This window comes from Trachurus japonicus, chromosome 13, assembly GCF_045865225.1.
Source record: "Trachurus japonicus isolate A0001 chromosome 13, Traja_1.0".
Taxonomy (NCBI): domain Eukaryota; kingdom Metazoa; phylum Chordata; class Actinopteri; order Carangiformes; family Carangidae; genus Trachurus; species Trachurus japonicus.
Window position 1 is genome coordinate 1,957,423 of NC_140919.1, and position 25,913 is coordinate 1,983,335.

General features: G+C 40.9%; 1 protein-coding gene across 1 annotated transcript; it reads left to right on the forward strand.

The window, feature by feature from the left end:
- The first annotated feature begins 1,176 nt into the window (after positions 1 to 1,176).
- LOC146975233 (dehydrogenase/reductase SDR family member 13-like) lies at positions 1,177 to 11,948 on the forward strand. Its single transcript, XM_085794714.1, has 6 exons — positions 1,177 to 1,797; positions 4,138 to 4,212; positions 5,027 to 5,145; positions 9,313 to 9,436; positions 10,459 to 10,785; positions 11,552 to 11,948. The coding sequence occupies exons 1-6, from the start codon at positions 1,746 to 1,748 to the stop codon at positions 11,809 to 11,811; spliced, it is 957 nt and encodes a 318-aa protein (XP_085650840.1). The 5' UTR covers positions 1,177 to 1,745; the 3' UTR covers positions 11,812 to 11,948.
- Positions 11,949 to 25,913: the final 13,965 nt, after the last annotated feature.

Sequence of the window (25,913 nt, forward strand, 5' to 3'; positions counted from 1 at the left end):
GACGAGGCCTAATATCACCAAGCTAAAAGTCTCTGAGCTGCCAGCGTCACTGAGGAGAAAAACACATTTTAAGATTCACTGTTCATGTTCAACTTTACAGGCTGTTTGTGAGCTGGTCACAGGTAAACACACACAACAAGAAACACAACTGGAAACAAACATACATACGAGACTTTCATTTATCCCACTTTTGGGAAATTCACTTGTTACAGCAGCAATAAACAACAAGAAAGAGTAAAAAAAAATTGAATATGAAAAGAGACACACTGTTCACTCTTCATGGGCTACTAAAAATCATCTGATGAAAAAAAATACAATGTTTCTTCAGTTGCTGAAATATTGGACAGTATGGGGGACATGGATAAGAATAAATGTACGATTTATGTATTCAACAGTGGTAACATACACAGAAATAAAAATAAAAAATTTTAATACTGGATGAGGTAGTGGAGTGTTGTCAAGACTTACGTGTCGGTCCTGATGAATGTTGATAAACTAAAACGTTGACCCAACAAACAGCTTTGATGTGAGTGGGAAGCAAGTTGTGATTTTGCAGTGAGGTAGTGAACAGAAAAATAGTGATTTGTGCAAAACTGGCAGATTTACAGTGCAAAAAGTATATGGACAGTAATGAAATGTTTTTTTGTATGTTTTACTGAATCAATTAATCGATTTTGTATGTAATGTGCATTTTCATATAGAGCAGCACAAAAACCTTATTGATCCTATCAGCAAATGATTTTTCCGTAACAATTTCTGTCACTGAGTTTATTCTTTAACTGAATTTATCTAATCCTGTAAATAATTGGATGTGAAATAAATACATAAAAAAGTTTATAGGAACCATGTGTTTATATGGGTGGTGATGCGTTTTTTTTTTACCCCTTGATCACTCACTCCCTCACTCTCTCCTTTTGTTTCCAGCAGCTTCACATTACAAGTCCTTTTTTTTGTTGTTGAATTGATCCAGTTATGTTTTTCTTGTCAACATTTCAACTATTAAATGGGAACATCCCACAAACCTGGACAGAGTAATAGGCAGTTGTTTATCAGAGCATCAAAAGCAGTCTCATGCAGATGAGTGAATACAGGACGGCAGTAATAATGTTATTTTAAAAAGAATCAGTAAATGAATTAATTAATAAACAAACATTATGTTTACATATATGTTGATATCTATTTCTATTTCTTTTTGATTCATTTATCAAATTTGGACAAAAATGGAACTCCATAGGTGTCCATCAATATGCAACCTTTAATTTGAAGGCGAACAGTCCCCATTTCCGACTCCCACTTCCTGGTTTGTTTCTCATTACAAGTTGGATAATGAAACAAATTGACGTTTAATCTCACTGAGTTTTATTGTACATGCTCATTCAGAGGAAAGTGAAGCCGTTGAGCGCTTGTTTATTTTCTCTGTTAGTGTAATACATTACTTTGAGACGTTACTCTCTCTAAACCGTAGAGAGTGACGTCTCTTCATTAACCCCTGAAAGACCACCGGAAGTTACTTAAGATGTCGGAGTTGGTTTCTCCTTTAAAGCTAAGTCTTTCAATGAATGAAAATGACAAATCATCACATTCATTTATGTATAAAATCCGGATTTTTGGCTCTTTAGATAACCTATAGGATACTTTTTGTACTTCCATACATCCACGTGAACTTTATTTTGAAAGTCCCAACCGGAAGAGCGCTCGCTGTGCCATCGGCCGCCTTGACTGAGCAGCAGCGGTGCAGCGCCGTGATGTCGCTGCTGCTGTGTCTCGGAGCAGCAACACTTTGCTTCTACGTGATTAGTCTAGTACGAAGAGGGGGGTATCATGCACCCCCCGGAAATATACTTCTAACCAGTGTTTCTAGATTGGAAAAAATGTGTAGAAAATGGTGAGCTATGTTAAAAAGTTGTCAGAATGTCCCATGTATCATTTTTATGCAAATTAGTGCCGCCATTATCGAAAAAACCTAATTTCACCATATCTCAGCCAATACTGCAGATATCTGAACAAATAAGGTGTCTAGAGTCTAGAGAGATCACAATAAAACTATTCATAAAGTGATCACATGTTGGTGGCATGCTAGTAAGCAAACCTAACCCTTTTACCAATTACAAGACGCCAATATTGGAGATACCAAATAAGGTGTCTTGACAGAGGTTGTTGTGTGTTTAACCAAGGTTTATTTGGATCAAACATCATAATAGAACTCTTCTTGATGTGACCACTCTTCTCTTTCCCATGCCAGATAAACAGTCAAGTAAATGGTTCTCCACTATGCATCACTCATCATCGTTTTCACTGAAATCTTCAAAGTTAAACTCATCATCTCCTTCCTCTTTCTCCTCCTCTTCCTGTTCATGCTCTCCAGTGTCATGGGGATCAACCAGTGAAGTTGGTAGGATAGGACCACAGGACCACACTGGTTTCAACACTCCTTCATCAGTCTTCATCCATCCCTGCCCCTCATCATAGGGTTTTGGTTTTTCCAGAATAGGTTCATCAGCTCGCTAGTACAAGGCGACATGGTAGTTCACACGTCGGGCATGTGGCTTCAGAGGAAGGCGAACCAGGTCAACCTTAGACTTGCAAGTGAGTTTCTTGTCCTCCCCCACCATGTTGCGTAGCAACTTGGCACGGACAACATCCACTGAAGACTCACAACTCTGTCCAGACATCAGACAGGTGAATTGCTCCAACTGCCTCAGCATCTCAGGCTTGACACTCTAGCAGTCACTGAGTTGTCTGAATACGTGAAACCTGGGATTCTTCTTCAAGGGCCCCACCCTCCTTGTCCCTTTGATGGCACTGGTGCAGTCTTCTCCACTGAACACATAGAACCCAAGAAGAGTGGTGCGGTGGTCTTCTCCCAGGGATTCTGCAATACTACTACTGCCTGGCTTCCGGTGCACCTGACCTGTCCCCATTGATGTTGAGATGGACGTGTTACAGTACGAGCAGAAGCTGTGGGCAAGGCTGCTAAAGCTGACTTCATCAGAGCCCTACAGTGTGAAGATCCAGGAAGCTTCTCAACATCTCTGAGCTTGCAGAATCCCTGGGAGAAGACTACCGCACCGCTCTTCTTGGGTTCTATGTGTTCAGTGGAGAAGACTGCACCAGTGCCATCAAAGGGAGAAGGAAGGTGGGGCCCTTGAAGAAGAATCCCCAATTTCACGTATTCAGACAACTCAGTGACTGCTAGAGTGTCAAGCCTGAGATGCTGAGGCAGTTGGAGCAATTCACCTGTCTGATGTCTGGACAGAGTTGTGAGTCTTCAGTGGATGTTGTCCGTGCCAAGTTGCTACGCAACATGGTGGGGGAGGACAAGAAACTCACTTGCAAGTCTAAGGTTGACCTGGTTCGCCTTCCTCTGAAGCCACATGCCCGACGTGTGAACTACCATGTCGCCTTGTACTAGCGAGCTGATGAACCTATTCTGGAAAAACCAAAACCCTATGATGAGGGGCAGGGATGGATGAAGACTGATGAAGGAGTGTTGAAACCGGTGTGGTCCTGTGGTCCTATCCTACCAACTTCACTGGTTGATCCCCATGACACTGGAGAGCATGAACAGGAAGAGGAGGAGAAAGAGGAAGGAGAGGATGAGTTTAACTTTGAAGATTTCAGTGAAAACGATGATGAGTGATGCATAGTGGAGAACCATTTACTTGACTGTTTATCTGGCATGGGAAAGAGAAGAGTGGTCACATCAAGAAGAGTTCTATTATGATGTTTGATCCAAATAAACCTTGGTTAAACACACAACAACCTCTGTCTAGACACCTTATTTGGTATCTCCAATATTGGCGTCTTGTAATTGGTAAAAGGGTTAGGTTTGCTTACTAGCATGCCACCAACATGTGATCACTTTATGAATAGTTTTATTGTGATCTCTGACCCCCAAAACATGGGTCTAGACACCTTATTTGTTCAGATATCTGCAGTATTGGCTGAGATATGGTGAAATTAGGTTTTTTCGATAATGGCGGCACTAATTTGCATAAAAATGATACATGGGACATTCTGACAACTTTTTAACATAGCTCACCATTTTCTACACATTTTTTCCAATCTAGAAACACTGGTTAGAAGTATATTTCCGGGGGGTGCATGATACCGCCCTCTTCGTACTAGACTAGATAGTTTACTACGGTTTGTTCCGAGGAGCGAGATGTTCGAGTCCCGTGACGCTGGAGGGGAAGACGGCCATTGTTACAGGTAACGAGCCTCACCTGTCGGCTGCTGCTGGCACGTGAAACAAACAGCCGTGACGTCGCTGTTTACTTCAAACACTGATTGTTTTGTGTCAAAACTGATTTAAAAGGGGTTTATTGTTAATAAAACAACACAGTTTAGCGGCAAAGTGAAGCTACAGTTGGTTTAATGGCCGCTGGATCAATGTTTCAAAATAAAGGTCAGGTGATAAACTTCAACAGGTCCCAACTAACAGGAAAAAGAGTTTGCATCTTAAAATATCTAATAATATACGAGTCAGATTTTTACCATATCACACATAGCCCTGACAACAAATTAACAAATCAAAGCTACTATTTAGGAAAATAACCAGCATTTGAAGAGATATAATGATAGTATATTTTATTTAAAAGAGAGAAAAGTGAAGGAGCTAACCTGTTCAGTTAACACACCTGTACCTGTCCAGGAACTTTACCTTATAATAAATGTGTGTTACAGTATCTCTAGTTTGTGTATTTGTTATTACCTATATTGAAACATAAAATAGTCATAGTCAGTTGATTTGTAATTGTGAGTGTTGCTACATCCTATTATTTTTCCTCTAAATCCTATTTTTGTGACTTGAGCTGCACCATGATGTGGATCGGTGGCTCATCCAACTGTCCTTGTTACATATTTTACATTTGATTCATATTTTATCCTTTGTGTATGTGTTGTCAACAAGAAATATTTAGCTAATACAAATGGTTTTGATCGACAGTTAGGCTTCACTGAGTTCAATACGGTGCAGGTTTGTTGAGTTTGACGTGTCTGAATGTTTTTTTCCCCCCGTGCAAAGGAAGCAACACTGGCATCGGCAAAACCACGGCTCTGGATCTGGCGAAGAGAGGAGCGCGGGTGATCCTGGCCTGTCGAGACAAGGAGAGAGCTGAGGCCGCTGCTTTCGACATCCGCAGAGTGAGGAGGTCGACTAAAGATGGCGGCAGGTAGCAGCAGGGTGGCAGGTACTGCTGTTGCCTCACCTCCCTTTAACTACACTGGGGGACCGCTAGATTATCATAAATGGCATGGAACCTGGGCGCCTTGGCCTCACTACAACAGTATCCGAACCAAAAGGATTTCTCGCCTAATCATCCTGGTGCTGTACCTGTTCTTTCTGCTGGGTACGCAAATGTGGGGAAGCTGGCGTTCTGCTCGTAAGCGCGAGACCCTGATTGCGAGCTCATCTGGAACACCTGCCGTCGGCCTCCCGCTGGATTCCTGGAGCCAGTATGCCATATTCTCCAAGGTGCTGGATAATGGCCGAGCGCGGTGGGTGCAGCGTGAGCGGCATCGACACTCAACAGTCTCTGCGTCGACAAGGCGAGACCCAGCCGTCATTTTTTGCGTGATCCTGCTTCTATGCGGGGATGTCCATTTAAATCCTGGACCGATGACTCTGGACGCTTGCCAATCAGCTGATCCCGAACCTCCTCAGCCGGCTGTTGCTCTCACCGGCGCAGGACTTCGAGGTAACACTCCAGCAAACATCATGTCTGATTGCAATATTGGTCAAATGCTGACAACTCCAGCCCCGAGCAGATTTATCCCAACTAAATCCACACAAGCCATCTCGTGCCTTAAACAACAGCAGATGAAACTGTTCCAGACTGTCAATCATGCACGCGTGTTGTGGGACACGAAAACGAAACCGAAAGGCATTTTTGGTGGACATTTAAATATACGAAGTATCATCTCAAAGACTGAACAACTTGAACATTTACTGACGGACTCTAACATCGACTACCTATGCCTCACAGAGACTTGGTTAACCCCTAGAATCCCCTCATCTGTCCTCACTGTCCCAGGATATAATGTGTACAGACGGGATAGATGTAAAGGAAAAGGGGGAGGTGTTCTCATATACGTGAAAGACAGTATTCAAAGCCAACAAATCGCTATTCCTGAAAATACCTTGGAATGCGTGGGGGTGAAAATTACTTTATCCCCTCAGATGTCCTTCACTGTCTTTGCAGTTTATCGCCCCCCCACTGCCACAACTGATTTCTTTGATTGTTTAAATGTCATTCTTAAACAACATGAAAAGACGGAAGTTATCCTTATGGGTGACTTCAATTTAAATTGGCAGGATAAAAAACGTAGAAAGAAACTTAAAGATATAGCCAAAACATTTCAGATGACCCAGATGATATGTAAACCCACTAGAATAACAAAATCTTCTCAAACACTCATAGATTTAATTTTTACAAACAAGCCAGACAGGATTAAAAAGGTGTATAATCTTATTACTGGGTTATCAGATCATAACCTTACTCTGGCTTCTAGAAAGTTGACAAAAGTACGTTATAGAAACGAAAACTCAATGAGGGAAAAATCAAGCATGCCTTTTATCTCCCAAAAAGACATGGCCCTCATTGAAAATGAAATAAAACAATTAAACTGGAATGACACCATTGGTAATATGTCCTGTGAGGAAGCTTGTACTGATTTTATGTCAACTGTTAAAGATATTCTTCTGAAATATACAAAAATCAGGGGCAAAAAAACAAATACAAAACGAAATCTACCCTGGTTTAATAGTGATCTCTGGGAGTTAATGAAAAAAAGAGATGCCTCACTCAAAAAGTTCTTGAAATCAAAACTGAGTACTGATCACCTGATTTTTAAAGGTCTCAGAAATAAAGTCACACAACAACTTAGAAAGGCTCGAGCAAATTTTTTCCTTGATATTATTAGTGATGCAAAAGGAAACTGTAAGAAATTATGGAAGAGTATTGACAAGTTACTTGGAAAGGAAAAATCTACTAATAGAAGTGTTAAGCTTAAGATAAATGGTTGTATCCAGAATGATGACCATGTTGTTGGTAAATGTTTTAATGATTATTTTATAGATTCAGTACAAGAACTGAGTGGGACCTTTCCAAAAGTCCAACTCCCACAGTCCTTGGCCTGTGATGACTTGGCCTTTAAGCTATCTCCTATTAATGTGGCGAAGGTTGAAAAAATTATCTCAACCCTGGCAAATAGTAAAGCCAAAGATATACATGGTCTTGATACAGTATTTTTAAAACAACATAAGGCCATTATGCCACCTTTAGTTATGATTATAAATAAATCTATTGATGAGAGCATTTTTCCTAGTGTGCTTAAACCTGCCATAGTTACCCCTGTGCACAAATCTGGTGATACACAGGTGGTCAGTAATTACCGACCTATCAGCATACTCTCAGCCATCTCAAAGGTCATTGAAAAGGTCGTAGCAGAGCAACTAGCTGCACATCTGGATTCAAAGTCCTTTTTACATCCAATGCAGTTTGGTTTCAGAAAGAAACATTCTACTGAATCTGCTTGCTGCTACTTCCTTGAGGAAATTAAAACCAGCCTAGATCAGGGAGGAGTGGTGGGAGCAGTCTTCCTTGATCTACGCAAGGCCTTTGATACAGTAAATCACGAGGTGCTGTTACATAAATTAAAAAATTATGAACTTTCTATCAATGTATATAACTGGGTGAAATCTTACCTAAGTGGTTGACACCAGTGTGTACGAGTGAATGGTACACTATCTCCATTTCTAGCATCCACACTGGGAGTCCCACAAGGGTCAATTTTAGGACCGCTGCTGTTTTGTTTATACATTAATGACTTGCCCTCTGTCTGTCAGGATGTTAACACTATAATGTATGCCGATGACACTGTATTGTATACTCATGGGAAAAATGTAACAGAGGTGGCTGTGAAATTAACAAAGGCAATGAACAAGGTTAGTGATTGGTTATACAACTCATGCCTCACGTTAAATGTGGAAAAAACTGTGACCATGTTCTTTACAAATAGGTGTAAACTTAAAAGTTACCCTGATATTGTAGTAAATGGGCAAAAAATAAAACACGTAGAACAATTTAAATACCTGGGGGTAACGTTAGATCCAACACTTAGTTTCAAAGGGCATGTCAAAAAGCTGAGCAACACGTTGAAATATAATTTAGCTAATTTCAGATACATAAGAAATTCTCTCACCTTTGAGGCATCAAGTACATATTTAAATGCAATGATCAAGCCCCATTTTTTGTACTGTGTTACATCCTGGTCTCAGGCATGTAAAACAGTTACAAAACCACTAGAGTTATTGTACAAAAGTAGTCTTAAGATCCATGCCAAAAAACCACGGCATTACCATCATTGCCATGTACTTGCCAAATATGATATTTTGAGCTTTGAAAACTTGATTATACACTCAAATGTTTGTCTACTTCACAAAATTATTCATAATGCTTATGCCCCCCCTCTGAAAAAGTTTGTGACACTCTGCTCTGAAAACACAGTACGTCTAACTAGATCTGTCACGAGGGGTGAGTGTAGTATTCCTCAACGTAGAACTCAGTTTGGCAGCTCTTCTTTTTCATGTGTGGCCATGAGTCAGTGGAATGTCCTTCCCACAGAACTTATTCTATGTACAAATCCTCACACATTCTCATGCTTGTCAAAGCGCTGGTTACTAAGTAAGCAAGTTTGCACACATTGTTGAGTATTATATGAGTGTGTGTATGTGTCTGGCTATGAGTGTGGTTATTAGAGGAGGATGATTGTTATCTGTGTATTGTATGTGTATGTGTTTGAATGTGTGATGAGAGTGAGAGAGAGTGTATGTGCTGTTGGTCTCTATTGTGCACTTTATGATTTGGCGCTCTTGTTTCCCTGCTTTTATTAGTGCGTTCTGTCAATTTTTTAAATATTATGGTTATCATGTCTTATTTCAATTAATCTTAATATTGTATCTGTGTAGCACTTTACCTGCCCAGGGACTACAGGCGGAAATTAGCAATTGCTGCTATAACCTGGCTCAAAGCATCTCTTCTTGTTTTACAAGATTAATGTTTTTTTTTGTGCATTGTCCCTGTTTTAAATAAATAAATTCAATCAATCAATCAGTAGTACTGTACGCCACGAGGAAGACGCTGCGTCGTCGGCTGCTCATTGAGATCGCTGAGTCCACTTCACGTGATGTCAGCAGATCAACTAATCTGAAAACCGTGACCACAGAGCAGAGTGCAGATACACACCTGTTTGATATCAGCCTCACTTTTCTTCTTCTAACCAGAGTCCTTGTCGTTGTTTATGTTTCAGGAGAGCGGGAACAACCAGGTGATGTTCATGCAGCTGGATCTGGCGAGTCTGAAGTCCGTTCGCAGGTTTGCCGAAACCTTCTTGAAGACCAAGCCCAGACTGGATCTACTCGTCAACAACGCAGGTGAAGATTATGTAGAAATATGATGAAATAGTCCTTTACTTTGTATGGTCCATCCATGTTTTGTCTTAATTTCATGAAACAAAGTCAGAACATTGTGGTAGAATAAGGAGACCTAGTTCATTCTAGACCACAGACATGTGACATGGATCTATTGGACATGGACTAAGCATCAAGTCTGAGGTCAGAATTTCTCCAAATGACGTTCAAATATTCCCTCCAAAAAAAAAAAACACACAGGTTTGAACCATTTGAATATCTATATTTGCACGTTATGTCAATAACAGGAGGACAAACTAATACAACAAGACATAACTACTACATATCTAGGTATTTTTATGTCAGTTTTAACATGTATTTGAAAACATTGCACATCCACATTTTTTGCTGTGACCAAAATCCTAAGTATTTCCAAACGGGGCTTTTTTTTCCAAACCGCACTCTCTGCTCTGAACTTTCAGCCATTTAGTTTTTCTCTCTGCCATCTGCTTCTGCCGTTGTTTTTGTCGCGTCTCACTTTCAGCAGTGAGTGACGCTGTGCAAGTGCAACTGCTGTGACCCGCTATGCAGTGCACCCACTGACAAAGCAGCCACCGACGTGTTTTTTTCCACAGTCAAATATTAATTTTCACAATCTAATCTGTTTTTTTTTTTAATATTCAAATATATATTCGAATTTAGAATAATTGTTGACAGCCCTAGCGACAGTACCATCACTAACACCTGAGTTGTTGGGTACAACACAAATCAAACTACAGAAACATCGTCATCGAGCGTGACTGTAGTGGTAAACTGTGAATCAATAGAAGTGTTTATATGTATGGAGAAATCCAGAGAGGAAGAAGAGGAGTTGAATGTGCACCTGGTTGCAGCAAGAAAAAGATGCAATACCAGGTTTTGCAAAGAGAGCCTGAGATAAGTTTTTTTTTTTTTAAATCTACATAACTATATGTTGTTTGAGGCATCACAGTGACGTCATTCCTCACACAGTGTACACAGTCTGTAATACACTCTCTGTATTTCAGGTGTGATGGGTCCGGGGCGGACGGCGGACGGCTTCGGCGCGGCGTTGGGGGTGAACCACCTGGGTCACTTCCTGCTCACCAACCTCCTCCTGCAGCGGCTGCAGCGGTGCGGGCCCAGCCGCGTCGTCACCGTGGCCGCGCTGCTGCACCGCTTCGGTAACGTCCACTTCCCTCTGCTGGCGTCCGAGAAAGATTTGGTGTCGGGTCGGTCCGGCTGGCACGACCTCCAGGCCTACTGCAGCAGCAAGCTGTGTAATGTGCTCTTCACCAGGGAGCTGGCCAACCGGCTGGAGGGCAGCAGAGTCACCTGCTACAGTCTGCACCCAGGTCAGTGCACTACACATGGTTCAAAACTAGAGCTTTTAAAGCTCCATACAGTATAAGGGTAGATGTTTGTGTTAAAGGGATAGGGAAATTCAAATTTCACTCATTATCTACTCACCCTGATATCGACTAAGAGCTGGGAGAAGTTTCAGAGTCTTTCGTGGCCTCTCTGAGTTATAGCGGGGCTCCGCGCAGCAGTATTTGTCCATGGTTGTGAATGGATACCACTTTTCTTCGTCCAAAAAGACACACCAAAAAACATCCAAATACCTCCATAGTGCTTGTGTGTAATGTCCCTCTTGTATTGAAGCCCCGACATGAGAAATTGTTCCGAAAAAAATGTAATAAGTCTATGTTTTAAGCTTGTTTGTAGCGGAAGCTCCCAGTGTCTCAGTTCACTGCTCTTCCAGTGTCAGTGCAAAGACCGGCGGAACAATTTCTTATGTCTGGGCTTTCTATACAAGAGGGACATTACAGACGAGCACTATGGAGGTATTTGGATGTTTTTTGGTGTGTCTTTTTGGACGAAGAAAAGTGGTATCCATTCACCATTATATGGACAAATACTGCTGCGTGGACCCCCCTGTAACTCAGAGAAGGCACATGGCATAACTCTGAAAATTCTCCCAACCCTTAGTCAACATGAGGGTGAGTAGATAATGAGTGAAATTTGAATTTTGGGTAAACTATCACTTTAACAGCAGAGTGACTGAGTGACTGTAGTGTGACTGAGCAGCTCATTAAAGCTCCTCATCTCTGCTCTTCCCAGGAGTCGTCTCCACAGCCCTGTGTGGCAGTCTGAGCCGGTGGCTGCAGCTCCTCCTGATGCCCGTGGCCAAGCTCTTCTTCATGGACCCGGAGGCGGGGTCTCAGACCAGCCTGCACTGCGCTCTGCAGGAGGGCATCGAGCCGCTGAGCGGACGCTACTTCTCTAACTACGCTCTGCAGCAGGTGGCAGCGAAGGGACGAGACGACGCCCTGGCTAAGAAGCTGTGGGAGGTGAGTGAGAGGTTGACCGGGTTATCGTGACGGACTCTAGAGTCCTGATCCAGGAGCTGCAGAGAGAGACCGGGTCCACACGACACGGCTCTGCTGGGTTTCTGTATTCATGTTGGTCTGAGGCCACTTTAACACTTGTGCCTACTGTTCCTCAAAGAGACGCCATGATTGTGGTCAAACCAACTTTTCTTACTGCACTGTATGGAGCAGCGTTCTTCAGACTTGATGACTGACTGGTTTAAAAAACAGATGAATGGTTCATGTAACAGTCTGCAGCAGGTCCAGATGTTCACCCAGGTCAGGATGAAGCCACCAGCCTGAGCTCAGACATGTCGACTAAAGCCCTGTGTGTGTGTGTGTGTTTTTATCATCATCATAATCCCTGTCTTGTGAACTTTGTTTGAACTAAATTAAAAGGAAGTAAACAAAAACACTGGGTGGTTTTCTGTCCCTCAATTTTGAGTTTTATGAAAGGTACAAAATGATGTTTAAAAGTTGAAATCCACTCAAGATCTCAGCAAAGATTTTCCTCAAAATGCAGATTGAACGATGACGCCTTCATTTTGAGCTGACCCCTCTTTAGTCTCAAGTTTTATGTTTTAGAAATTAGAACATTTCTGTCTGTGTGTGCTGCTGCGATGATGACGAGACGTCTGCTTCAACTCTGGGACACGGGTAACTTAACCTGTTGAGCCGACATGGGGGAACATGTTCTATAAATCTGTGTTAATTAAACATGTATTAATGCATTGGTGGTAAAATATCTTAAAAAACAAATGGCACATGTCTGCTCTTTATGCTCTGCTGTTGAACAACGGTGCTAATAAAGTTCTGTCATTGTTCGTTGCTGAACCGGTACAAAGTGACAACAGTGAACTTCATGTTTCATGTCTACAGAGAGTTTTATACAAAAGGAAGAAGAGGATAAATGATGTTATATAAAACCATAAACAACATGCCAAGGTGCTGATCGCTGCTAAAACTGTTTAATAACACAAGAAAAGGTGTTTCCTGTCCGGACGTCTTGTTAGAGGGAGGGCTGGATGTGCACACACAGTTAAAATAAGAACCCACTTATCATTCTGGTATGTTTATTTTGGATATCAGAATGTTTGAAGATTAATTTAGATTTTATTCAACTAAGTTTTGTTCTTAAATCTTTGACATGTTAAAACCCTGTGCAGAGATGAGGGTGTGGGTGTTGTTTATTAAATATTAAAGTATATTTTTGGGGCTTTTTGGCCTTTAATGTACAGGACAGTTGAGAGAGAGACAGGAATTGGGAGGCAGAGAGAGGGGGAGTGACACGCAGGATAGGGCCGCTCGGCACGGGATTCGAACAGGGGTCGCCTGCAGTGAGGACTATAGCCTCAACACATGGGGCAGCTGCTCTACCAACTGAGTTGGATTTTTTACACTAATTCTACTTTAACAATTTACAATGACAATAACTGAATAAATATGAAAGAGTGTAATGCTTACCTCTAATCCTGACTGTAGCATATAACAGAGATGGGGACTCGAGTCACTGTCACTTGGACTCGAGTCGCTATTTTGATGACTTGTGACTTGACAAAAAATAAAAGACTTGCGACTTGACTCGGACTTGGAGGTTAAAGACACGGGACTTGAGACACGATGACTTTAATGACTTGTATGACCTGAATGACCAGCCGCCACCGCTGAATTTCTCACCAGCATGGCACCAGCTCAGTCGGTGTTTTTTTTTTTTTTCACCGCCAGACTTTTTACGTATTTATTTTGAAAGGACGGCTGGAGAGAGAGTGAGAGGGAGGTTTGATACGGAGCAAAGGGGCCGTCAGGGTCGCTGCAGCGGCCGTGATATGACGCTCGCAGCTCAGTGTTTTTAATCGGAGACTTCATCCGGAGTTTCAGTGGCGGTGAGCGGCCTGTCGTGCTGCTTCATCGCCGCGTCGCCGCCGCTGTTACCAAGTAGTTTTAGATAATAATTTTATATTTTATATTCAAAAGTCAAAGAATGTGGAACATTGAAACATCCCAGGATGCTACGAGTGACAGGCAAACAGCCAATCAGCTAACAGCTGTAGTTGGGTTGCAGCACCATCTGCAGCAGTGAGAACGTGAGGCTGAAGGAGAGGAGATTAAAAAAAGGACACGTTAGCTCCTCCTCGCTATGGTAACGCTGGTAACAGGTGACTGTTACCGTATGTCTATGGTTATTGAGTGCAGACTGAGAATGGTGTTGTCATGATAGAATAGAATAGATTTTCTATTCGATTCTAATATATTGACAACACTTTATTTAGATTAGATTCTGCGGGTGAAATTGCAATAATAAGGTGACTTGACTTGACTTACCCAAAGAAAAATGACTTGAGACTTGCACATGTGTGACTTGGTCCCATCTCTGGCATATAACTGTGGAGAACAGTGAAAAACAGACTCAAGTCTACACAATGATACAGGAAATATAGAAGTATAGAGGTGTCAGCAGACCAACTGTGTGAATATACATGTCAACATAAAGAGGTCAGAAAGTAAAGGCTCTCGTACTCATTTCATCTGACCAGTTGTAGTCCGTTACATACAATATTCACCTGTTAGTAACAATGGAAACAGTTTCAACTAAACACTGATTCCTGATGATGATTCAAACAAATGAAGCACAGCATCAGTGACTGTAGGTTTAACACATCTGACTTTACTGAACATTATCTTTGTTTTTAGTCAGTGTTGTCGTTGATGAAAATCCATGGTTCAAAGCCCCATGTGGTTCCTGTCAAAGTCTCATTACTCATCCATTTAATCCACTAGCATAGCATTCATCAACACGCAGCATCAAATCCACAACGCCGTCGGCTCAGCCCAGAGGCATGATGGGAGTTCCACTACTGCCATATTCAGTGGGCCACATAACACGGAGGTCACCCCGAAAGTCCCGAGCTTTTTCAGTGAATGTGACAGTTGTTGTAATAAAAACTCTTGTAATCTCTGACATGGACGCTGCTCTGCAACAGACTCTACTGTGCATCATTAATAGTAGTGAATAGTGAACTCACCTCTCTCTGCTGCTCTGTTGGCTCCTTACATCCTTTGTTGCAGCCGTGTGGCTCGCTGACAATGTCACTTCTCTCACGTCACATCCAACGTCCTGTCTGTCGTCACGGCGATATATGATACTAGTTGTCATAGTGTTTGATTGAAGATGATTGGCTGGCTCCTACCTTAACCCACACTGCAAAAACTCAAACTCTTACCAAGAACATTTGTCTTATTTCCAGTTGAAACTAATCTCATTACACTCAAAATAAGACTCATCACATAAAAAGCAGCTTGTTTTTAGACACTTTTTACTTCTTTCAAGCAGATTTTCACTTGAAATAAGTAGAAAAATCTGATAGTGGAGCAAGTTTTTCTTTCTTATTACAAGCACAAAAAAACTTGCTTTCACTGGCAGATTTTTCTACTTATTTCAAGTGAAAATTAGTTTGAAACAAGTGAAAATGATCTAAAAACAAGTTCATTTTTAGGTGATGAGTCTTGTTTAAAGTGGAAAGAGATTAGTTTTGACTAGAAATGAGACATTTCGACAAGAAATAAGACAAATATTCTCGGAAAGATTTGGGGTTTTTGCAGTGCATAAGCTTCTCCTGTAACTACTATACTCATGTAGTCTGTAGGTTACAGTTGTTATGGTTCTTCAACAGTGGACTGACTGTGTTCCCAGTCATGTTGCTCAGACTAGAGCCAGAAACCAGTCCACTCTGAAACACAGTGAAGTGAGCCTGCAGTCCAGCCTGGTCATGTGACCTTCTACCTGAACACACCACTTTCATATGAGTGTTCATTCATGTTCATGCCCTGACCCCTTGTGGTTGTTAGGTGGCGCTGCGTTACATTGATGATAATATGAACAGGTGAGTGTTAAATGTTCACTGTTTCACGTCTGAGTCTCATCACATCATCCATCATTTATTATCATTTAAAAACATCATTATAAACCAAAGACTAGAAATTAAACCATGTGATCAATGTGTTCTTTGTTTATTAACTAAATGAAAAATGTATCTCTAATAAACATCAGTCTGTGATTTACTTTCAAACCAGAAGAGAATGAGATTTTTGGTGTCACAACCAAGACATGAAATTCTTCTTCTTTATTTTTTAATTCCTTTTATAATTATTTATTTGAAACCAGAAACCATATTCATATGGATGGATCTGATTTTTAATTTAATTAAACCAAAGATTAGAAACAAAATCATTTGTTCAATTTGGTTTTTGTTTCATAACAGAAAGAAAGAAAATCAAAAAAAACATTCAAATTCTGAGTTTTTCTAATTAATCTTTTCATTTCATTTCATTTTTAATTTAACTTTTATTTATACAGGTATTCTCATTAAGACATGGTGTCTTATTTTCATTCTCATTTGACAGAGACAGTAGCTCAGTGCACAGACAGGACGAGGACATCAAGAGTGAATAAATATAAATAAAAGCCAAATAAAAGAAACTGTCAAACACCAAAGATGCACCATTTAGACAGTTTTTGTTTTTTCTCTTCTGATGCCAAAAGGTTTTTTTTCCATTTTCATTTTGAAACAGCAGATTTACAGGTTTTTTTCCTTTAGAAAAAGAACAAATATGGATTATGTGATGATACCCAGACCATTTCAGTCTTAAAAACTCACCAGCTGTGTAGCCGACCATCTTGGTAACTTAATAAACTTAATACTAATAGATGAATCCTCAGAGTTGTGTATCAGTGTTGGTGGATGTGACTGTCTCTGACCTTTGTGTAGAGTCTGTGTGAACGCTGCCTGAATCCCTGTAGATCAGCTGTGACACATGGGAAGATGTGCTGGCTGATGAATCCAGGTGGACAGCATGTGATGTAGCAGCAGCAGCTGTGATGAGCCTCTGTCATGAGCCTTCATGGAGCTCACAGGTCGTCAGCATCCATGAAGGAGAAGCTGTTAGTGAAGAAAACTCCAGTCAGACCATGGTGAAGCACACTGATGTTTCCACAAGCTGACCTCCTGCTTTTAACAGCTATTTACTGGACTTTTCTTTAAACACTGTCAAAGCTACAGGACAGAGAAGTTCATGCCCTGACCCCTTGTGGTTGTTAGGTGGCACTGCGTTACATTGAGAAGAATATGAACAGGTGAGTGTTAAATGTTCACTGTTTCAGGTCTGAGTCTCATCACATCATCCATCATTTATTATCATTTAAAAACACAAGTCTGGGATTTATTTTAACACTAACAGAGAATATGACATCATTGGTGTCACAATCAAGAAATGAAAAAACTATTTAAAAAAAGAAAAATTCCTGTTATTGTTATTTTATTTTGAAACCAGAAACCAAATTCATGTAGATGTATCTGGTTTTTTATTCTAAACCAAAGACTAGAGACAAAATGATGTGATCAATGTGTTTTTTGTCTCTTAACCCTCCTGCTGTCCACCTGGGTCAAGGAAGGAAGGAAGGAAGGAAGGAAGGAAGGAAGGGCCTGGGGAAAGAAAGAAGGAAGGAAGGAAGGAATGACAAAGGGAAAAAGGAAGGGAGAAGGGAAAGAAAGATAGATGGAGGGAGGGAACAGATTGGACCAAAAAGGAAGGAAGGAAGGAAGGAAGGAAGACCAAAGGGAAATATGGGAAAGAAGGATAAAGAAGGAAGGGAAAGGGGAAGGAAATATAGATGGAGGGAGGGAACAGATTTGTTCTAGGAAGGAAGAAGGAAGGGAGAAAAGAAGGAGGGAAAAAGGAAGGAAAGAAAGATGGAGGGTCAATTGGATCAAAAGAGGAAGGAAGAAGAAGGAAGGAAGGAAGGAAGGAAGGAAGGAAGGAAGGGGAAAATGATTGTGGAAAGAAGGAAGAGAGAAAGGAAAGAAAGAAGGAGGGAAGGAGGAAGGGAACAGAGAAGGACAAGAGGAGGGTTAAAAGAGTGTGAAGTTTTGCTGATGAAACCTCTCATTTGTGATTGGGCAGAGACAGGAAGAAGTCCAGCAGAACCACGGCTCCACAGCAACAATGAAGCTAAACGTTAGCTATTAAACACTGATCTGCTACATCCCAATCAGCACAGAATGACTGATGAGTTTATCAATACAATGTTCAGCATGAGCCTATATCCAAAAACCAGTGGAGCCAGCAGAACCACAGCCCAGAATAACCTTCACAACACTCTCTGCCTGTTCAACAGTTAGCTGCTAGGATTAGCCACAAGCTAACATGAAGCTATCAAAGTGAGTGAAAAGCTTTTCCGTATCAATGAACTTGTCATGTCTCTCACTCAGCATCATCACAGAACATCAGCAGTTGTTGTCTGGAGCAGATCTTCACATGTATGATCAATAAAGTCACCTTTAACCCTCAAATAGAAAGTTAGATTAACGGAGCTCAGTACAAGTCAACCTACCACGAGGCTCCCACAGCAGACTGTTGCCTAGAAACGGGTCAACCCGCCAAGTCTGCAGGGGCTCGTTAGTGTGGCCTTTCAAAATAAGAACTTCTAACTCATAGATCATAATAAATAAATAAAAAATAAATAAAGGAGTGAACGACTTCATATTGTAACAGGCAGATAAATAATAATAATAAACTAAGTGTAGTGCAGCTTCCATAATAACAGAATTACAGTTAGTGGAATTACTAACTCCTTAACTCTGTTACAGCAGCAAGTACAAGACAAAGCAGCCAGATAAATAAATAAAACACATTACAGCAGAGTGAGGACAGAGGAAAGCATCAATGTGTTTAGGAATGACTTGTAAACACTTTATAATGAAAACCATATTGACAATGTATATGGAACATTTTAAGAATATCACATCATTATTAAACAAAAAGTGTCCAGTGAAACAACAAAGCAGCAAACTAAAGTCTATAGATGGACCATGGATCATGAAGGGATTTGAATTTATTAAAGGATAGCCCCTTGAGATGTAGCATCTCATTTTCAAGGGGGTCCCTGAACAAGCATATACATAGGACAGGATTAGGAAACGCCTGTCAAAAGACAAATACACTCTACAGAGAATTTATTCAACAAAGAACTAAAGAGGCAGAAAATAAATGTAACTATCAGAATAAGTGAACCAATATTATAAAGCTCTGTAGGACAGAATAGGACCATATTTAATAATACCAAAGATGAATATTTAATGGTATTATCAAAAATGGTTACACAATAAAGTTCCCCTCAGTATTTCATTGAGAGTAATGTAACCCTTAAGTGTCACAGGATATTAAGCTATATGGACCAGGTCATAATATGAGGGTGAGTGATAAACACAAGGTACTCTTGAGTTAACAGTATGAAAAATAAAAATAAAATGAAAATTCAGCACAACAACTGACTTCATGGTTAGTAAATGTCCACATGAGAAATTGGGAAAATGCAATTTTTTCGTTCATCCATCAGGGGGCGCTAATCAGACGTGAGTAGGTGCGTTCAGGGGTGGACCCTCATCACACTAGAGAAGTTTCAAGCAAATCGGACAAAGCATGAAGGAGTTATCATCATGACTTGATGTTCCACGGCGAGGGATCGAGTCGCCGCCACCACGGGCAGCCTGCAACATGAAACGACATTCGTGTCACTGTGGAGATTCATCAACTAGATCGTCACGTGGCTCCAAAATATAGTTGATCATGTCAGGAGTCTGGAGTTGGTGTTTTTCAGTGTAAAATGTGGGTTCAGATCATGTGACCCTGAAACTGAGACTAAAAGGACAGAAACACCGACATTAGACCGAGGAATCAGACGCATCAGGTTCTGATCCACAGACCAGAAGAAAAACCACCAGCTCATGTTTTCCTGTGGAGCCGGAGTCAAACTCGCTCACTGAAAAGCAGAATGTGTGCAGACTGTGTTACACGTTTACTGTCAAGTGTTCTTTCTCAATGTCGTGCACTGACTTCAAGATTTCACATTTCTATTTCTGTAGAGAGCCAGTGTTGCATTGCTGAATATGTACTGGTGAGGATGTATCATTGGCCTTGAATCTACTGTATTATTAAACAAGAGGTTGTTATCTAGTGGCTGCTAAACCTTTATGGTTCAGTAGTAGAAATAAACAGCAGTAAAAAAAAACAAAAAAAACACCAGTTTCTCTACTCAGATTGCAGAAGTGACATCCCCTCCCCCACTTCCTCTTGAAAGTTTACTTCCTCTCGACCCAGCGGTTGTGTCACAGTTTATTTCCTCGTGTGATTGAAGGTAAGTGAACAGTCTGGATGTTTTCCTCGTTAACACCTGTCGTTACTGAGTTCTCTGCCCTTCAACTTGTTGTTGTGTTGTTGTTGTGTTATTATAATGTTACTGTAGCTGAGTCAGAGCTGTAACTGTAAAGTCTGGACTGACAGAACCGTGTCCTCCATGTTGTGTGGATGTTGTGGGTAGAACCGTGTCCTCCATGTTGTGTAGATGTTGTGGGTAGAAGCGCTGGAATAAGAGCAGAAGCTGTTACTGCCTATCACTGATCAATACTGACAGTTTTCTTTATTGATGATTGATTTTCCAGTGTTGATGTTCAGCTTCAGGTTCTTCACAGTAACTGAGTACATTTAGTGCAGTACAGTTGTGAGGTACTTGTACTCTCCTTGAGTATTTCCTTGTTGTGCTACTTCCTGCTTGTACTGCAGCTCATGTAGCTGACAGGTGAAGCTACTGGTCACTTTCCAGCTGCAGGTTGTAGATTAAAAACACCTGATGAGCTCAGAAACACATGATTAAAGATGGTTATTGGACACAAATCATCAATATTGTTGTGGAGAATCTTTTAGAGCTGCAACAGTTGTTCAATCAACATTTTTCAAGCAGAAATGTTCAGTTTTCAGCCTCAAAAACTGAAGATTTCCTTGTTTTCTCTGTTTGATTTGACTGTAAACTGAATATTTTTTGTCTCTTTGATTGGTGCTGTGACAAAACGAGACATTTGAAGACGTGGCCTCAGATTGAGAGGAACTTGAACGCATCATTTGTCTGGACAACGCATCATTTGTCTGGACAATAAGTGTCAGTGGCAGCTGGAGAGTGTTTTTCTCTCTCTGAATTTCCAGTGTGAGTGAAATGAGTGAATGTTGTGATAGTGGAGCTGTGAGGTGAAATAAGTCTCGGCCCAGTTGTTGTGTGTGTAATAATCAGCTGTAGCTTGTTTGATCCAGTGGTTTTCTACAGGGACGCTGTCCACACAGAGACTGTGTCACATCAACTCAGTGGATCTCAGTCCTTGTGTGTGTCAGTGGATGGAAACAGTGGTCCATGGATCATGTTGCTGGGCTGCAGCTTCATGACGCCATCTAGTGGACTGATAGTAGAAGTACAGCAGCTGATGGCAGCTTCCTCTTCCTCACTGCTGTGTGACTGTAGCAGTTGTAAAATGGTTGCTTATAGGCCGATCCGGAGTTTGTTCATTTATTCTGCAAAGACAGCACAGGGGCAGAGTCAGGAATAATAAGGATAAATAATAATAATAAACTAAGTGTAGTGCAGCTTCCATAATAACAGAATTACAGTTAGTGGAATTACTAACTCCTTAACTCTGTTACAGCAGCAAGTACAAGACAAAGCAGCCAGATAAATAAATAAAACACATTACAGCAGAGTGAGGACAGAGGAAAGCATCAATGTGTTTAGGAATGACTTGGAAACACTTTATAATGAAAACCATATTGACAATGTGGAACATTTGAAGAATATTCACATCATTATTAAACAAAAAGTGTCCAGTGAAACAACAAAGCAGCAAACTAAAGTCTATAGATGGACCATGGATCATGAAGGGATTAGGAAACGCCTGTCAAAAGACAAATACACTCTACAGAGAATTTATTCAACAAAGAACTAAAGAGGCAGAAAATAAATGTAACTATCAGAATAAGTGAACCAATATTATAAAGCTCTGTAGGACAGAATAGGACAATATTTAATAATACCAAAGATGAATATTTAATGGTATTATCAAAAATGGTTACACAATAAAGTTCCCCTCAGTATTTCATTGAGAGTAATGTAACCCTTAAGTGTCACAGGATATTAAGCTATATGGACCAGGTCATAATATGAGGGTGAGTGATAAACACAAGGTACTCTTGAGTTAACAGTATGAAAAATAAAAATAAAATGAAAATTCAGCACAACAACTGACTTCATGGTTAGTAAATGTCCACATGAGAAATTGGGAAAATGCAATTTTTTCGTTCATCCATCAGGGGGCGCTAATCAGACGTGAGTAGGTGCGTTCAGGGGTGGACCCTCATCACACTAGAGAAGTTTCAAGCAAATCGGACAAAGCATGAAGGAGTTATCATCATGACTTGATGTTCCACGGCGAGGGATCGAGTCGCCGCCACCACGGGCAGCCTGCAACATGAAACGACATTCGTGTCACTGTGGAGATTCATCAACTAGATCGTCACGTGGCTCCAAAATATAGTTGATCATGTCAGGAGTCTGGAGTTGGAGTTTTTCAGTGTAAAATGTGGGTTCAGATCATGTGACCCTGAAACTGAGACTAAAAGGACAGAAACATCGACATTAGACCGAGGAATCAGACGCATCAGGTTCTGATCCACAGACCAGAAGAAAAACCACCAGCTCATGTTTTCCTGTGGAGCCGGAATCAAACTCGCTCACTGAAAAGCAGAATGTGTGCAGACTGTGTTACACGTTGACTGTCAAGTGTTCTTTCTCAATGTCGTGCACTGACTTCAAGATTTCACATTTCTATTTCTGTAGAGAGCCAGTGTTGCATTGCTGAATATGTACTGGTGAGGATGTATCATTGGCCTTGAATGTACTGTATTATTAAACAAGAGGTTGTTCACTAGTGGCTGCTAAACCTTTATGGTTCAGTAGTAGAAATAAACAGCAGTAAAAACTCCAGTCTCTCTACTACGATTACAGATGTGACCTCCCCTCCCCCACTTCCTCTTGAAAGTTTACTTCCTCTCGACCCAGCGGTTGTGTCACAGTTTATTTCCTCCTGTGAAGGTAAGGTGAACAGTCTGAGTGTTTTCCTCGTTAACACCTGTCGTTACCTGAGTTCTCTGCCCTTCAACTTGTGGTTGTGTTGTTGTTGTGTTATTATAATGTTACTGTAGCTGAGTCAGAGCTGCAGCTGTAAAGTCTGGACCGACAGAACCGTGTCCTCCATCTTGTGTGGATGTTGTGGGTACAAGCGCTGGAATAAGAGCAGAAGCTGTTACTGCCTATCACTGATCAATACTGATAGTTTTCTTTATTGATGGTTGATTTTCCAGTGTTGATCGATGTTCAGCTTCAGGTTCTTCACAGTAACTGAGTACATTTAGTGCAGTACAGTTGTGAGGTACTTGTACTCTCCTAGAGTATTTCCTTGTTGTGCTACTTCCTGCTTGTACTGCAGCTCATGTACCTGACAGGTGAAGCTACTGGTCACTTTCCAGCTGCAGGTTGTAGATTAAAAACACCTGATGAGCTCAGAAACACATGATTAAAGATGGTTATTGGACACAAATCATCAATATTGTTGTGGAGAATCTTTTAGAGCTGCAACAGTTGTTCAATCAACATTTTTCAAGCAGAAATGTTCAGTTTTCAGCCTCAAAAACTGAAGATTTCCTTGTTTTCTCTGTTTGATTTGACTGTAAACTGAATATTTTTTGTCTCTTTGATTGTTGCTGTGACAACACGAGACATTTGAAGACGTGGCCTCAGATTGAGAGGAACTTGAACGCATCATTTGTCTGTATTTTGTGACATTTGATGGAGCAGACGATGAATGGATGGACAGAGACAATAAGTGTCAGTGGCAGCTGGAGAGTGTTTTTCTCTCTTTGAATTTCCAGTGTGAGTGAAATGAGTGAATGTTGTGATAGTGGAGCTGTGAGGTGAAATAAGTCTCGGCCCAGTTGTTGTGTGTGTAATAATCAGCTGTAGCTTGTTTGATCCAGTGGTTTTCTACAGGGACGCTGTCCACACAGAGACTGTGTCACATCAACTCAGTGGATCTCAGTCCTTGTGTGTGTCAGTGGATGGAAACAGTGGTCCATGGATCATGTTGCTGGGCTGCAGCTTCATGACGCCATCTAGTGGACTGATAGTAAAAGTAAAGCAGCTGATGGCAGCTTCCTCTTCCTCACTGCTGTGTGACTGTGTAGCAGTTGTAAAATGGTTGCTTATAGGCCGATCCGGAGTTTGTTCATTTATTCTGCAAAGACAACACAGGGGCAGAGTCAGGAAACACACAGTTGCAGGAAATAGTCTGCCTCCACAACAAGAGCAGCCAGAGTTTTGCCATTTTTGCTGCTCTTTACTGTATTGTATATGTCAAAATAAAAAAACAAATGAATAAATGGATAAATAAATAGTAATAATCATTTTTAATAAATAGTAATAATCATTTTTAAGAAAAAATACTCACCTGAATAGAAAAAAAAATAATCACATGAAGTTAATATTTATATAACCCACTTGTAAATAATAATGACTGGAAAAACAGAATAAAAATCACCATGAAATTATTAAATAAAAATCTCAAGGACAATAAAAAAAAAAAACTGAAATAATGTGTGCTCTAGTGACGTCAACTCTCATATATTTACCACAAACACATCTCAGAATTCACATTTCAAAGCATATTTCAGACAAAATGCACCTGCAAAGATAGCAAATGGGGCAGAGTCAGGAAACACACAGTTGCAGGAACAGTCTGCCTCCTACGACAGGCCACAAAATACACACATCGGAGATGTCACGTTAAACCCAAACTACAGCCGCTTTTTTACGGTAAAACGCGATTGAAAACACAGCAACACATTAATAAAAGGCTGTTGTTACTTTAGCGCACAGTTTCAACCGCATTACATGACAGTTTAAATGCATATTTTACAGAGTAACGTGAGAGCTTCACAACACGTCTTACCACAACAAGAGCAGCCACAGTTTTGCCGGGAGTTTGGTCCGACGTCACCCACGTACCACTTTGTGTGTTACCCCAGTAACGTCCCCCCTTGCTACAGGTGAACCCGGAACTTAGAAATATAACTGATATAAAACAATGCAGGAAATTCAAACTTTTTCTTAGATAGTATTAGCATTGACCAGGTTTTGAGAATGTTCACCATAATTAATTAGAAAAATAAATAAATAATGACAATAATGAATGATCAGATAAATAAAACAAAGTAAACATTGACCCAGCTACATACTCCTCCCTGAACTTCTCAAAACAGCTTCAGTATAGGATAATAGCTGGCTGGAAGGCAATCTCAACATAGTCTGTTATCACTCTCAAATATACATTACTACTACTACTAATCCACTGTAGTTGACTAGATAACTATAACCCCAAACTGTATGTTTACACACACACAAAAAAAACACATTATGGTGAACTTAGAATGGGCTTTATGCACAGCTCCACCACTTCCTGAAATAAGCCAGCTCCTTTATTTTCTGTCTTACATTATTGGACCAACTGATTAATCCAGGTGTGTCTGACCTCACAACAATGGTCAGGCACACCTGGATTAATCAATTGGAATATGGCATTATTATCATTTTTAAAAAATTAAAGTGACCGGTAAAAATAGATTATGACGGAATTTTTATGACCCGGTCAGTCAAAATGACCGGCGACAAAAAAGTCTAGCGCAACCTCTGGTTGACACCGTCGCTTATATGTGACTCCCGAGAGGGTGATACAAGATTACCAAGGGGCCGTTTAGGGGAATCAAGGGGGCTGAGGTTCTGGGGAGTCTTCAGGAGCAGTAGACTCAACTACCCAACTAGCAGTGCAATCTGACAGGTCAGGAGACTTGTGTGTTCTTGACTTGTTTCTGAGCCACTGTCAAAGGTTGACTCAACTTCATGCTCCACTTCCACTGGTAAGAAGTTAGCTTGCAAAAGCATGTTTCTGTGGACAATCCTCTCTTGACTGGTGGTGAGATTTTTAATGCGGTAAGTATGGCAGCTTGAGTCTTAGGAAACAACTGTGTAGAGTGTGGACTCCCACCTGTCAGCCAACTTCCTGCACCCACGTCCGCCCTTATTTGCCAAGAGAACCTGATCCCCTTCTTAAATATCTGTGCCTTTAACCCCTTTGTTATACAGGTCTGCCTGTCGCTGTTGGCTAGAATTGGCGCTGACCTGGGCCAGC

What these genes read in the sequence shown, in the direction of transcription:
- LOC146975233 (XM_085794714.1), top strand. Translation starts at nt 1,746, where the DNA reads ATGTCGCTGCTGCTGTGTCTCGGAGCAGCAACACTTTGCTTCTACGTG. An exon ending in ACTTTGCTTCTACGTGATTA is followed by an intron (nt 1,798 to 4,137) that starts GTCTAGTACGAA and finishes TAGACTAGATAG; the next exon opens with TTTACTACGGTTTGTTCCGA. An exon ending in CTGCTACAGTCTGCACCCAG is followed by an intron (nt 10,786 to 11,551) that starts GTCAGTGCACTA and finishes TGCTCTTCCCAG; the next exon opens with GAGTCGTCTCCACAGCCCTG.